Source organism: Panthera tigris, chromosome C1 (genome assembly GCF_018350195.1).
Source record: "Panthera tigris isolate Pti1 chromosome C1, P.tigris_Pti1_mat1.1, whole genome shotgun sequence".
Classification (NCBI taxonomy): domain Eukaryota; kingdom Metazoa; phylum Chordata; class Mammalia; order Carnivora; family Felidae; genus Panthera; species Panthera tigris.
In genome coordinates, this window is record NC_056667.1 from 32,723,230 (window position 1) to 32,738,886 (window position 15,657).

At 35.1% G+C, this 15,657-nt stretch overlaps 1 protein-coding gene and 1 long non-coding RNA gene across 7 annotated transcripts in view; one reads left to right on the plus strand and one right to left on the minus strand.

Annotated features, from left to right (window-relative positions):
* Positions 1-15,657, minus strand: part of FOXJ3 (forkhead box J3) — a 148,751-nt gene that overhangs the window by 68,089 nt on the left and 65,005 nt on the right. The window contains exon 1 of one of the 3 annotated variants that reach the window (XM_042996821.1): positions 5,848-6,059. The exons of the other annotated variants lie outside the window; for them this stretch is intronic. Within the exon in view, the coding sequence (XP_042852755.1) occupies positions 5,848-5,979 (132 nt within the window). The 5' untranslated portion in view covers positions 5,980-6,059. Of the gene's footprint in view, positions 1-5,847; positions 6,060-15,657 lie in introns of those variants that run through there. 3 annotated transcript variants of the gene reach the window in all.
* LOC122241282 overlaps positions 5,977-15,657 on the plus strand; it is a 44,823-nt gene continuing 35,142 nt past the window's right edge. For 3 of the 4 annotated variants that reach the window (XR_006221327.1, XR_006221326.1, XR_006221324.1), the window contains exons 1-3: positions 5,977-6,342; positions 13,233-13,343; positions 13,566-13,622. This is a non-coding gene — a long non-coding RNA (uncharacterized LOC122241282). Of the gene's footprint in view, positions 6,343-13,227; positions 13,344-13,565; positions 13,623-15,657 lie in introns of all 4 variants that reach the window. The other variant, XR_006221325.1, reaches the window with a different exon arrangement.

Below are 15,657 nucleotides of genomic sequence, written 5' to 3' on the forward strand. Positions count from 1 at the left end.
TGCTTATTACTCTTTTGAAAATGGCAATGCATAATGAATCCACTTTATCCTACTGCATATTTTTCTACAGCATTTATAATTATCTAACATTCTATATAATTCTATATAATTTATGTATTTGTTTACTGTCATTCTCCCATAAGGCTGTAAGTTCCTCAGGGGCAAAGATTTTTGTTCAGTTTCCTGATGTATTCCAAATACATCAGAATAGTGACTAGCAAATAAAAGGCAAGTAAATAATCAGCAAGTGCTAAGTGAGACAAGTGAGCTAAATCTCAGGCTGATCATCATCAGATGCGGCAGGAGGAAAAGGGAATAAAAAACAATTTTAGGCAGAGGAAAAGAGTGGAAATAGCATTTTTAACCTGGCACTCATGAACTCCGCAAGGGTCTATGCACAGGATTCAGGGACATTATGAAATTGGGTAAGGAGAAAATGCTGAAAATTCAGCATGTCCTTCCATTACAAATGTAAGGAACAAATGACAAATCGATTTGATTCCTGTCACGTTAATAGTTTTTGTCTCAAAAGGTCAGTCATTACTACTCATTATTCATTTCCACTTTTGTTATTTAATAGGCTACCACACTCAAAAATACTACTACTACTATGCTGCCACATTCAATTTTGTTATTTAGTGTTACTAAAGCAGCATGTAGATTACTGAATCATGAATTTGTTATAATATTTTTATAACAATTTTAATATAACTGTTTATCTTTTGCATCCTGATTATTCTGGCTTAAGTAAAATATTATTCTGGGGAGCGTGGGTGGCTCAGTTGGTTGAGAGTCTGACTCTTGATTTCAACTCAGGTCATAATCCCAAGGCTGTGGGACCGAGCCTTGTGTCGGACTCCGCACTGAGCGTGGAGCCTGTTTGGGATTCTGTCTCTCTCCCCTCTGCCTGTAATCCCCAACTCATGCAAAATAAAAAATAAAAATGAAGTTAAATTAAATTTAATTTAATTTAAATTTAAATATTATTCCGAGAGGGGTTCCCAGGCTTCAACAGAACTGCCAAATTCTGGTGCTAAAGTCACACAGATCTATGAGACAATAATAAATTAAATAGGACTAGGTTTAAAAAAAAAAAAAAAAAAAAAAAAAAGGCAAGAAAGGAGTCCAGATAGCTAAAGAGAATTTTTTTCTTTTTTTAGTTTTTCTTTTGCTTTACATGAATGCTGTTTATTTCCTTCAATATTTTAGGTGGCATGCTGATTCTAAGTTTTTTTGTAATTATTAATTCATAAATCCTGAAAATTCATTAAAAATGTATTATTGATACTAACAATCCAAAATTCAAAGTCTTAAGAACCTTTACGGTACTTATTTTTAACTTCTCTATAAGCTATCACAACTAGGAAAAGTTGTGCTAATACACAATTCATAATCACTTTTTTATGTAGCAAAAAGCTTTACACAGTGAAGACTGGCCAACAACTCTCAAGAAATCTTTATCTCTGAACCTAATATACTGTATGAAATTATCTTTATAAGTGATTTCCTCCCTATACCAGAAGTCTTAATGGCAGTGATCTCTTAGTCATCCTTGTATCTCCAGAGCCAAGCTTAATAACTAGCATAAGTTATAATTTAATAAATGATTACCAAGCTTAACTCCAATAAATGTCTTATTTGAAGATACACTAAAATTATTAAAATAGTTAAAATATTCAGAACTTCCAGAGGTTCATGGGACTATAGATACTGCTGCTCTACTTGTTTTTATACATACCCAGTATTTTATTCAAATTAAAAGGAATAAAGGATGTAAAAATATATTGTGCTCATGGACTGGAAGATTTAATATTGTTAAGATGGCAATACACCCCAAATTGATCTCTAATTCAATGCAATTCCTATCAAAATCACAGTTTATTTGTAGAAATTAACAAGCTGACCCTAAAATAAATATGTATTTGACCTAGAATAGTCAAAACAATCTTGAAAACAAAGAAAAAAGTTGGAAGATTCACATCTCCTAATTTTAAAAGTATGAAATTATAGTAATCCGAATTAAGAGTCTAGAAATAAACCTGTATATTTACAGCCAAAGGATTTTTCCACAGAATACTGAGATAAAACAATGGGGAAAGAACAGTCTTTTCAACAAATGGTGCTGGGAAAACTGGATATCCACATGCAAAAGTATGAAACTGGGCCTCTTCACAGCATACAAAAAATTTACGCAAAATGGATCAGGGACCTAAATGTAAGAACTGAAAGTATATAACTCTTAAAAAAGAAATATTAAATCCTCATTACCTGGGATTAGTCAATGACTTTTTAGATATGACACGAAAAGCACAACAACCAAAGAAAAATAGATAAATTTATCAAAATTTAAAGTCTGTGTTTTATCAATAGACACTATCAAGACAGTGAAAACACACCTGCACAATGGAAGGAAACCTGCAACAAACATATGATACCGGACTTGTACCTAAAATAGATAAAGGACACTTAAAACTCACTAATCAAAAGACAACCTGATTAAAAAATGGCCAAAGGATCTGAATAGACACTTCTCCAAAAGAAATATATGAATGGCCAATACACACATGAAAAAATGAACCTCATCATTTACCGTTAGAGCAATGCAATCAAACCCATAAGAGAATGAGATACCACTTCATACCCACTGGGATGGCTGTAATCAAAAAGGCATAATCAAAAGGGTTGGCAAGGGTATGAAAAAACTGGAAGCCTCATAACTGTGAAAATGTAAAATGGCATATAGTTCCTACAGAAAAGTATGGCAGTTCCTCAAAAGATTAAACATATGACCCAGCAATCCCATTTCTAGAAAAATGAAAACATTATGTTCATACAAAAGCTTGTACAAAAATGATCATAGCAGCATTTTTCATAATAACCAAAGTAGAAACAACCCAAATGTCCATCAACTGATGAACAGATAAATAATTGTGATATGTTCATACATATCACAGAGTATGATTTAGGCACAAAAAAGGGATGAAATACTGCTACATGCTTCAATATAGATGACCCTGAAAATCTTACGCTAAATGAAAGAAGCCAGACACAAAAGGCCACATACAATGAGTCTATTCACATAAAATGTCCAAACTGGCAAATCCATAGAGATGGAGAGTAAAGGCAGAATGAAGGATGACTACTAATGACTACTGAAGGGTTTCTTTTTGGGGTGATAAAATAAAAACGTCCTGAAATTAGATAGTGGTGATGGTCCCACAACTTTGCAAATATACTAAAAACCACTGAATCATATGCCTTTAAACGCTAAATCTTATAGCATGTGAATTAGATCTCAATAAAAAATATTTAAGAAAAAATAAGAATCAAGAGCTCTAATCTAATAAAGTGATATGCTTAACAGTCAAAAGTCACTTTTCACAAAACCAAGTCAGTAGTATTGCCCAGAGAGAACTCAAATCTCTTGATTTCTTTGGACCATGTCAGTCTTTGATACAAGTTCTAACTAGTCATTAATGTCAGAGAAAGTCAAGCAGTTCATCTACTTGAAGAATAAGAACTCCAAAGATTCTCTCAAACTCGTATTAGTAAACTAATGTTGAGAAATGAAATAAATTGTCTTGACGCTGCCTTACTGATCAAGAGTAAAAGAAGAAATAAAGTGACAACTTCTAAACATCTAAAAACCATCCTTAATTTAAAGTACCAAGAGAATTAATGCATAATTAGAAAAGTTTCCTTAAGAAACATACAACAGCCACTTCTTGGTTAACTAGGAAAAGATAAATATCATTCTTGTGATAAATGTTTATTAAACAGCCACTATGTACAGATAAAATGCTAGGTGCTATGGGGGTATGAAGATGTCAAGTACAAAGACCCAATCCCCAAACCTTATCAACAAAAAACTCACAACAGAGTATAACAGATAAAAATACAGATAGCTACCATCGTTCAAGAACTATAATAGTGGTATGCTCAAAGAGCTATGGTAATAAAAAGAAGAGAGGTGAAAATAAACAGAAAGGAAGAAAAGTTGTTACAGGGAGAATAAAGACTGTTACCCACTGTTCAGAGTAATGTGGACATTTCAGTTGGCCACCAAAGGATGAAGAAGATGGAAAGAAAGACTATTTTAAACACAATGAAGATAGGAAAATACCTTCAGAAATAAAAAGATATAAAACTGCATCATAAATGGAAGAAAAATAATGCAGTATAGCCTGAATATAACTTTAGGGGCATGAAGCGGGGGGCTGGAGTTGAAAATATGGCAATAGAGACATGTTTGTGGTTTTACTTGCGTATCATAGCTAAAGGTAGCATTGCAGCAGATAGAGCAGAGGGAAACAGATTAGAGGAAGGAGACCAGTTGGAAGTAACACAGTAATATAACTTATCATTAAAATAACTTTATTTCTTAAAATTCTCATTTCTTGTAATAACTTTGTTTTAAACATAAAAACCCAGGATTCAGGGGCACCTGGGTGACTCAGTTGGTTAAACGTCCAGCTCTTGATTTTGGCTTGGGTCATGACCCCAGGGTTGTGGGATCAAGACCCATGTTGGGCTCCATTCTGAGTGTGGAGCCTACCTGGGACTCTCTCTGTCCCTCTCCCCAACTTGTGTGCATGCTCACTCAATCTCTCTCTCTCTCTCAAAAACACAAAACAAAACAACTCTTTAAAAACCCAGGATCTGAAAACATCAAAGATGTAAGAAATCAGATGAAAGAATAAACTAGGTTCATGAGCTTCCTAAACCCTGTACAGATCAGGGCAGTACTACATATCTTCTTACCATAAAAATTAAAAAAAAAAACACAAAAAAACAAAAAACACAATGAAGCAGAAGCTCCTGGGCATGTCTCAGGTCCAGGAACTGACTGGGACAAACAAAAAAGCCCTAACGTCCCAGCATCAAAGCATTTGATTAAACTAATTTCACCAATTATCTGTGAACATACCCAAAAAAGACCAATGGAAATTCTAGATTTAAAAATCCAGTAACCGGAATAAAAAGTTCACCAGACAGGTTTAACAGGACAAAGTGAAAGAGAAATCCTGAAGATAGATCAGTAAAAGTGATCTAATATGAGGAATAAAAAGAAAAAAAGAACAAGTGAAAATAAAGCCTCAGTGACCTATGAAATGATGTCAGTCATTTCTGGGGAGGGGCAGAGAAAAGAAAGGAGTTGAGAGAATCCCAAACAGACTCTGCACTATCTGTGCAGAGCCCCATGTGGGGCTCAAACTTATGGAACATGAGATCATGACCTGAGCCGAAATTAAGAGTCAGATGCTTAAAAGACTGAGCCACCCATGTGCCCCAAACAGTCTATATTTTATTTTACTTTATTTTAAGTCTGTATTTTAACTGGACTAGAAGAAAAGAAAACAGGGCCCTAATTTTTTGAAAAAACTAATGACCCAAATATCCCAAATTTAGATGAAAACCTCTCTTTGTAGATCCTAGAAGATAAGCAAATCCCATGCAGAATAAATACAAAGAAAATTACACTGGGGCACAAACTCCTTCAATCTAAAAATAGAGAAAAATCTTGGAAACCACAAAAGACAGAGAGGGGAGAGCAAGGGGGCACATTACCACAGCCCCCCTTATCTACAGGAAATACATTCTAAGACCTCCACAGCGGATGTCTGAAACTGGATAGCATCAAACCCTATTCATACTATGTTTTTTCCTATACGCACATACCGATGATAAAGCTTAATTTAAAAATTAGGCACAATAAAAAATAAAAATAATAATCAGGTACCATAAAAGATTAACAACAATAATAAAGTAGAACAATTATAACATACTATAATAAAAGTTATATGAATGTGGTCTCTCTCTCAACATATCTTATTGTGCCATACTCACCCTTCTTCCTGCGATGATGTGAGATGATAAAATGCCTATATGATGAGATGAAGTGAGGTGAATGACGTAAGCATTGTGACACAGCATGAGGCTACCACTGACCTTCTGACGATACGTCAGAAGGAGGATCATCTGCTTCAGGAACACAGCTGACCACGGGTAACTGAAACTGCTGAAAGCAAATCCATGGATAAGATGGGTCTACTACAGGTACAGGGGAATAAAAATACAAATGACACCTGACTTTTCACCAGAAATAAGGGAGGCTAAGTACAACAGAACATCTGAAAGGTGGGGGAAACCCTGCAAACTGAAGATTCCACATCCAGAAAAAGGATTCAGAGGATGAAATAAAGACCTTTTCAGATAAATAAGAGCCAACAAAATGTGTTTTCTGCAGACGTGCACTATAAAAAATGCCGAAGGATGGTATTAGGCTAAAGGGGAAAGAGATCAGCTTGAAACTTGGATTTACAGAAAAGAACATCAGAGAAGGTAAATAATTAGGAAAATATTTTCTGCAACATGATTTCCTTAAAACACAGCTATCTAAAGCAAATAAAACAATCCTAAGGTGAGACTTGTGTCGTAAGTAAAAGTATAAGCTATGACAGCACAAAGAAAGAAAAATATAAATAAATAGAACTGTACTGTTCTAAGGTTATTGGATTTGTCAAGTGGGTGGGAAAAGGTAAGTAGTAAACGTTATGAAGTATGAAATATGAAGTGAAAGGTGGTATATTACCTCTAGACTTTGGTAAGTTAGTATTACACATTTAGCTCTAGCATGACTAACAAAAAATAAAAAGAGCACAGTTAAGTCAATAAAGGAGATAAAAGAGAGTACTTTAAACTAGTTGATTAATCCCAAAGGTTGCAGAAATGAAGCAACAAAGAAACAAAAGAAAAACAAATTGCAACCATATGAATAATCATATTAAATATGGACTAAGCACCCCAACTAGAAGGCAGAGATTGTTAGACTGGATTTAAAAGGCAAGAGCCAATAACTACATGCTGTTTATAAGAGACATACTTTAAATACAAAAGCATGTATAGGCCAACAGCAAAATACTAGAAAATATATACCGTAAAGCTACATAAGAAAACTGTAGTGGTTATATTAGGATAAGAAAAAGTAAGCTTCAAAACAAAGAGTATTTTAAGAACATTTCATAAAGATAAAAGACAAATCAACAGGAAGATTAAACACATCATTAAACACATTAATTTCAAATGAGTTACAGACCTAAAAGTTAACTCTAAAACCATAAAATCTGGGGTGCCTGGCTGGCTCAGTCGGTAGAGCAGGCAAATCTTGATCTCAGAGTCCTGAGTTCAAGTCCCACGCTGGGCATAGAGATTACTTTATAAAATTTAAAAAATTAAAATTAAAAAAATGTAAGATCTACAGAAGAAAATAGAGGATAATATCATTATGGCCTTGGCTGATTTCCTCAACGCAAAAGTCACTAATCATTAAATTAAAAATTGGTAAATTAGACTTCATCAAAAGCCAAAATGTCTACTCGTTTTAAGACACTATTATAAAAACAAAGGCAAACCAGTCTGAAAAAATATTTACAAAATTTAAATCTAAGAAAAAAACGTATCCAGAATACATTAAAAAACAACAAAACCCTCCTACAGCTCAGTAATAATGACAACCAAATTTTAAAAAGAAAAAAAAAAAGGGCAAAAGACTTTAAAGGAACCTTGAGAAGAGAGAATATACAAATGACCTGTAGGCACATGGAAAGATGCTCAACATAAAAAAATTCAAAATAAAACCATAACAAGATACCACCTCATACCCCCCAACATGGCTAAACTAAAGAGATAGCTGACACCACCTGTTGACCAGGATGTGGAGCATCTGAAATTCTCATGCACTGCTATTGGGAATTTAAAATACACAACTACTACAGAAAAGGATTTGGCAGTTTCTTATGAAGTTACTCTTCCACCTGCCCTTTGACACAGAAATACTGTATTATTCTAGAGAAATGAAGGCACATGTCCACAGAAAACTTGTACAATAATTTCTTAGTAGCCTGTTCTTAACAGTCCCAAAATGAAAACTACCCAAATGTCCATCAACAGATCCATGAATAAATGGAATACTACTTAGCAATAATAAACAAAAACTGACATATGCAATAGCATCACAGACATTACTGAAAGAAGTCAGACATAAACAGAACATACAGTTGCCCTGAGAACATGCTTTGGGGCATGTTCATCAAAATTTAACTTTTGACTCTCCCATACCTTAACTAATAGCCTACTGTTGACCAGAAGGCGGCTTACTGATAACATAAACAGTTAATTAACACATTTTGTGTTATATGTATTATACGCTGTATTCTTACAATAGAGTAAGCTAGAGGAAAACAATGTTTAAAACAAATGTAAGAAAAACAAAATACACTTAAAGTACTTTATTTCTTGAAAAATTCCATGTATAAGTGGATCTGTGTTTTCAAGGATCAACTGTATACTGAATGATTTCATCTACGTGAAGTTCCATTATGTGACACTTACAAAAACTAATCTTCTATGGAAAACTCTACCATGGGCTTAAAGATCACCATCTAAAACTGGGGTTTATTGTAAAGATTGAGATAATACCTATAAGTAACTCCCTCATCTGTAAAGTAGTATACAGATGTAGAATTGTTATTAATTCATGTCAACAATTCTGGTACAGCAGGTTAATGTCCTCCTGAGGGAGAAAACTGCAATGTCTTAGTGTGCAAAATCCCAAAGATCACAAACTAGAATTGTACAGCTTTGAACACATCTTCCAAAAACAATCAACTGCCAACTTCAAGATATCCCACATGGGGTACCTGGCTGGCTCACTTGGAAAAGCGTGCAACTCTTGATCTCAGGGTTGTGAGTTCGAGTCCCAAGTTAGGTGTAGAGATCACTTAAAAAAAATCTTTTTGGGGTGCCTGGGTGGCTCAGTAGGTTGGGCGCTTGAACCCTGTGTCGAGTTCCGTGTTGACAGCTCAGAGCCTGGAACCTGCTTCGGATTCTGTGTCTCCCTCTCTCTCTGCCCCTCCCCCGCTCATGCTCTGTCTCTCTCTCTCTCTCTCTCTCTCTCTGTGTGTCTCTCTCTCTCTCTCAGAAATATGTAAACATTAAAACAATTTTTTTAATAAAATATTTTTAATGCCATTATCTGATTAAATATAAACATAAGAAGTTACTATTTATTTCATACTCCTGGGGAAAACAGTCCCTATCATAAATTGCTAACCATTCCAAATGGCTAAATCTGTGAATTTTATGTTTTAACGAACCCTACTGCCAAGTATACATGGTTCGCTGGTAAAGTGAATCATCACAGACTATTCTCTGCTCATCCTCATCTCTCAATGCACATCATCAAGAGCCTCAGACACAATACTGGATGCTTTTTGTCCCTGACTTCTTTGGCTTTATACTTCATATTTTGTCTCAATGTTTTATTTCTCTCCCAGTTTAGATTTGCAAATCAGTTTAAAAGTTTTGTTTTGTTTTGTTTTGTTTTGTTTTGTTTACCTTCCAACATCTTAGGATGCTGGTAACTGCCTGGTAACTGCCCATAGTTCCATGGTACAGCAGTTGCATGTACCATACAGAGTGAACATACTTCCCAGTTTGTCTTGGTTTATACCTGTTTCCTAAGCATAATTACGAATAGTGCCCCCTTTCATTCTTAGCAGTCTCTAGTTTGGACCAGAAGTTAAACAGTCATTCTACTCAGACCACAAAAACAGACTATAAGCAGTCGAATACACAGGAGGCACTCAAAGGCAGGTAGCGTGGCTAAATGAATATATGGACAAAAATTATCCTGATGCCAGCTCAGTTCCCTGGAATACTCTTGCTGAACAAGTGAAGGTTTTTATTACTTTTAAATATATTGATTATCAAATTAAGCTAAGTGTTGCTCAGGAAAGACTGTTAAGGAATTTACCCCTAATCACTGAATTAAAAATATATAATTAGCATATCAATTATAGTATATCCTTAAATGTTAAGGATACTTAAAAATAATATGCTCTAGTAAGTGATTAATAGTTGGCCATATCTTGTTTTTAAATCATCAGTGCCCTTAGTCCTTTTGGAAATTAATTTCTTAAGCTGGAAATAAATAAAGTTTACTGTATCACAACTGATTTGCAAGAGACAGAATGCTCACCTATATTTAATATAACCCACAAAGCAGTTTAGTATGACTATTATAGGTTATTAGTTTAGATTAATTCAACATTGTCCTGTATCTTAGTATTTGCCAAATTAATTATTGAGTCTAAGCCTAAAAGAAAAGAATTTGATGGTCAAATGAAATTACGGCTGGCAACAACCCACATGTTCTTCAAATGGTGATTAAATGTGGTAAATCTAAACAATGGAATATATACAATAAAACAGAATGAGCTGCTAATACAACAACATAGATGGAACTCAAATGCCTAATGCTAAGTGAAAGAAGCCAGACTCAAAAGGCTACCTACTTTATGAGTCTCACTTATATGAACTTCTGGAAAAGGCAAAATTACAGGGACAGAAAACAGATCAACAGTGACCTGGGAGTGGAGGAAAGGGCTGACTACCAACGGACAATAATATTCCACAGCTTGATGATAGTGTTGGTTAAATTGTATCCATTTGTCAAAACAACTAGAATTATACACCAAAAAGGAAATTTTACCATATATAATTTTTTAAATTAATTTGTTGGCAAAATACTATTTTTTAAAGTAGTTTAGATACAGAAAAGAAAACAGGAGGCCAGCAACAACAAAATGTTACCTCCCACCCTTAAAAAGAGAAGAGAGAATATGGTATGGTGCAAATAAAAGGCCACTCTAAACTGCCCTAAGTATACTGTCAAGGCTCTATGGCAGCACTTCTGTCGATTTCTGCAATGCGCTCTCTCTCTCTCCCCCTCTCTGAATATGACCCTCATATCTCTTACTTCACTCAATCTTTCAAACCTCTTCAAATGCTGTGCTCACTCTGGGCTTTCTAATCGTGGTTTGTCTAATGAACAGTCTTACATTCATAATCCACCTTTGCCTTAAAATGCACTCATGGTACCAATCCTTTTTGTCATTCTTGGACCTCATAAGAGTACACTAGTCCCTCCCCTATCCCCAGTTTCACATTCTGCAGTTTGTCACAACTATGGTCCAGAAGCAGATGACCCCCCCTCTAACATCGTCAGAAGGACAAGAGTAGCCCAGTGCGACATACCACAATACCTACATCATTCACCTCTCTTCATCCCATCAGGCAGGCAGGCATTTTATCATCTCACAATCATCACAAGAACAAGGGGGAATAGATGATAATAAGATATTTGTGGGGGGCATGACATTCACATAATTTTTATCATAGTATATTATAAAAATTGTTAATATTTTACCATTAGTTATTATTGTTAATCTCTTACTGTGCCTAATTTGTAAATTAAATTTTATCATAGGTATGTATGTATAGAAAAAAGACATAGTATAGAGCCTCTGTACTATCCACGGTTTCAGGCATCCACTGGGGGTCTTGGAATATATCCCCTGCAGATAAGGGGTGACTACTGTACTTACATTAATTCCCTTAACTCCTGATTCTATCCCAACTTTGTTCTCACTAGTCCCTCAGCTCAACTTGATCATGTCCTGTTCTCAGCCTTCAAGTGGGGCTCTTACCTACCATGAGTTAAAACCACAAAGATTAAGAATTTCATCTATCCTTAAAATGCTTCAGAAGTGGCAAACTCTAAAACATCCCTTGGAACCCTACCAGTGTTTTTTTTCAATCAAATAAATAAGATGCCCTTATTTTTGTCTAACCAAACTCTTGCTTTTGTCTTTAAAGCCTATTTCCTGTTTGGTTTTACACAAAGACAAAGATAAGAAGTTAACTTCTTCTTCACAAAAATCATACACCTACTTTAAGATTAGTATTAAAATTACACTCGTATCTTCCTTCTTTACGTTACGCACCTGTGATTGCTACAACACTGTTAAATCACTTAATGCTGTATCTTATGTACTTTCAAACCTCTCCATTTTTTTCTACATCTTTTAACAAATAAAGTGACCAAAACAGGATACCAACAAATAAGAGACAATTTATAAATAAATACAACACAATACTAATAAGGCCAAAAAAAGAATACCCTTTGAAAACAAGAGATCAGTCAACTAAGCTATGGTCTCCATATCATGACAGAGGACAAGAATAGAAAAAAATTACAGTCTCAGAACTTCCAAAAGTTCATTTTCTAGCAGCTGAGTTTGTTGTTTCCTCACCAACCAGGAGACTCCGATATTCACAGCCACGAAGCCTTTACAACTTTCCCATCCCCGGGCAAGAAAAAGCATCACCTCCACCAGCCCCAAAAAGCTCTTCTTACTATGAATTCACTGAAGTTATCTTTCCCAGAACAGAACAGACAGGTGGCCTTCACGGGGTATTCTTAGCTATCACCTCAGTTCTATTAGAACCCACTATTGCTAATTAATTATGCAATTATTGAAACTACTTCCTATTATCTTTCATTTCCTTTAAAATCAAAGTACCATTTTTCTGAGTTGGAGAAGAGGGAAAAGGGTTGAGAAATGATGAAGGTAGAAAGCAAAGAAAGACATATTTTTTTTTAAGTAAATTTAGCTGATAGGCTCTGTTTTCCCATAATGTGAAAATATTTACCTTCCTTTAAGTTAATTAAGAGGCATGTGTGAATAAAAGGCAGGATAAGAAGACTTTAACAACAACAATTAGATTAAAAAAACAGACAAAAATACAGAAAATAAAGCTAATGAAAAGAGAAGAGATAAAAGGCAGAAATAATTAAAAAAAAAAATGGAGATGGACTAAAACATACAGAAACATGGTTGTAATCAAGGGAAAAGAGGGGCACCTGGGTGGCTCAGTCGGTTAAGTGTCCCACCCTTGGTTTCTGCTCAGGTCATGATCTTACCATACATGAGAGTTCGAGCCCCACATCAGACTGCACTGACAGCATGGAGCCTACTTGAAATTCTCTCTCTGCCCCTCCCCCACTTGCTCTGTCTCTCTCAAAATAAATCAATAAACTTTAAAGGGGGTTGGGGGAGAGAAAATAGAAATCTGTCCCACAAAAGACAGAGTTATGGCTGCAAAATGTAATTTCATTTTGTGTTTCTTTTTAAAGAAAGTATAATGTGGCTATTTGAAATTAGTTTAAGGGAACATAGGAAAATCAATGTCAGCCCATTAATGTACATGGGAGAGATTCAAATATTAAGGGCTTTTATGACAAAGATTTCTAGAAAATGAAGAAGTGAATCAGGAATAAATAGTCATATAAAAATATCTGTAATTCATCAACACTCTTCCAAGTTTAGGTCGGCCTTCATATCTCTCCGGTAATCCACTGAACAGGAAGCCATACAAATGAAAATAGAGGGAAAAAGACGCTGGACACACTACTTCTACCTCTACCTCTTGGACCCAATGTGAGTCATGGCAGCAGCTAGTAAAATCCTAAGGGGTTAAAGTCCACCCCATACCCAAGACCGAAAACTACTCCCACCCCACCTTGGCTCAATGGTTTTCTCCCACTGTGGTGAGGGTGGTTTTGGAAAAGCTCCTCAAATGCCAGGAAACACTGTAATACAAAAAGAAAAAACAATTCATAAGTACCAAAACTTAACTAACATTTTGGTCTCCCTCTCAAGGAAGATTGGTACAGCAGAAACAGCATTAGTCTAAGAAACAAGGAACCAAGAAACCAGGTATGTTCTGCTTGCTCAGCAGGCGTTCTAAGATGTTTGCTCTATTCCAGGTGACTCGGTAGGGGAGGACACCAAACACCCCCCTTCTGCTAAGGGTTAGTAAACTAGTAGAACAGAAGCCAGAATAAACTAGGAGAATAGAAGCCAGAAGCTGCTGATGGTCATCTCTGCCATTAACTGGGATGAAAAAAGAAGCCATCAGAGAAGTTAGCAGAACTAAGGGATGTAAAGAGACATTTGTGGTAGAACCAGGCTCCAGCTCGTCCTGTAGATGTTTAGTCCCTTCAGTTGGTCTGTAGTTGGGTTACTGTGACTGCAAGTAAGTCTGGCCAATTGGGCTCTTATTCCACACTAAACCTGGACAAGTCATTCTTCATTTACTGGCCTGAGTTTCCTCTTCTATCAAATGGGCTAGATCTGAAGTTTTTCAAAATGTTTTTTAGGCAATGGGATTTTTAGACAAAAATCATATTTTGATATCAAAAATTAAAATGATTTGATTCATATAAATTTTATAAGATGAGATTTACAACATTTACTTCTGACCAAAATAAGTAAGAACAATGGGTATTTAAATCTCACCTTGAGACTGGAAAAAAAAAATGTATCTATTATTAATATACTGTACTTTATAAGATTAAATGTATGGTATTTACTATTGTGACCCAAATCAATGATAACAATGATGCATTTTGATTAAAACAAACTTTAAAACTGGAGACTAATGGTAAAAGTTGAAATCTGTTATTAACTTCTCAGGATTCTATTTATTTCTGCATTTTGTTTTGGTTGCATGTTAAGACAATTCTGATTCAAAAAGAATAGTTGAAGAGTAATATATGTTTTCTACATCTGCCTTATCCATGACACTATTTAATTAAAGGTGGAGAAAAGTTTTAGGTTCTGCACAAAAGAAAACCTGACAGCACAAGCTTTTTAAAATAGATCTCCAGCTGGTTAAGACTTAGTACATAATATAGTAAAGCACTCAGGTGTGTTGGTTTATTTTTTTAATGATTTAAACCTCATGTAAAAATTAAATCTGAACCAAATATTTATAAAATCCAATTAGTGCCCTCAAAGAACTCTAATAAAATAATCTCTAAACTCTTAAGAACATTTTCATTGAGATTCATATATACTCACTGCCCCCCAAAATTGTAATGAAGCAAATATAAAAAGTTACAATTCATTATTATTATTGTTTTTTTACAAATAAGCCTGCTTTAAAGAAAAGAAACAAAACCTTGGAGAATTATGAACACAGACAAATAATAAATTGGACCAAATAACCAGACTATAATAATAATTTATTCAATCTTACTGAGAACCAACTTAATGGGGCAGGTCACAGAAGGTGCTATAGAAAACTTCCACTTTTTAAGAGTGCCTGCTTTATAGTGAAAATGAGTAACTCTCCATCTCTAACCTCAAGAAATTAACCATCTAGAAGAGGATACAATACATTCATTCATTCAACAAGAGTGTGTCCTCCCTCAGTGCCACCAGCTACTGTCCAAGCAACTGGAGCTAAAAAGTGAACAATATACATGATTCCCTACCCTCATAAGTTTAGACTTTAACCCAAGGACAGTAGATAAACAATGAAGATTTTAAACACAGAAAACATGTGATTAGCTTAACATTTGTGAAAGACAGCACTGGCCACTTTGTGAAAGTTACTATACATTGTAGGTAGTAAACCCAAGAATCGAACAGTCAGAAGCTACTGCAATGATGACAAAGTAATAGGAAATCAAGAGGGAACAACAAACTCAGCTGAAGTACGTGGAAACGAAAAGCTTCAGAGAAGTAATGCTAGCTCAATCTTAAAAGACCCAAGGAGTAGGCCAGGTAAGCAGAGAAAGAGAGTTTGTGCAGCAAGAGAAGATCATATGAAAGGCATGAGAAACTTTAAGTAGTTCCTCAGAGTGGGTCTTGAACGAGAATCATAGCTAGAAAGGCAAATCAAGGAAAAGCATAAAGGGTATTTGACAACACAAGGAAACATCTCCAAGACACGGGGAGTACTTTT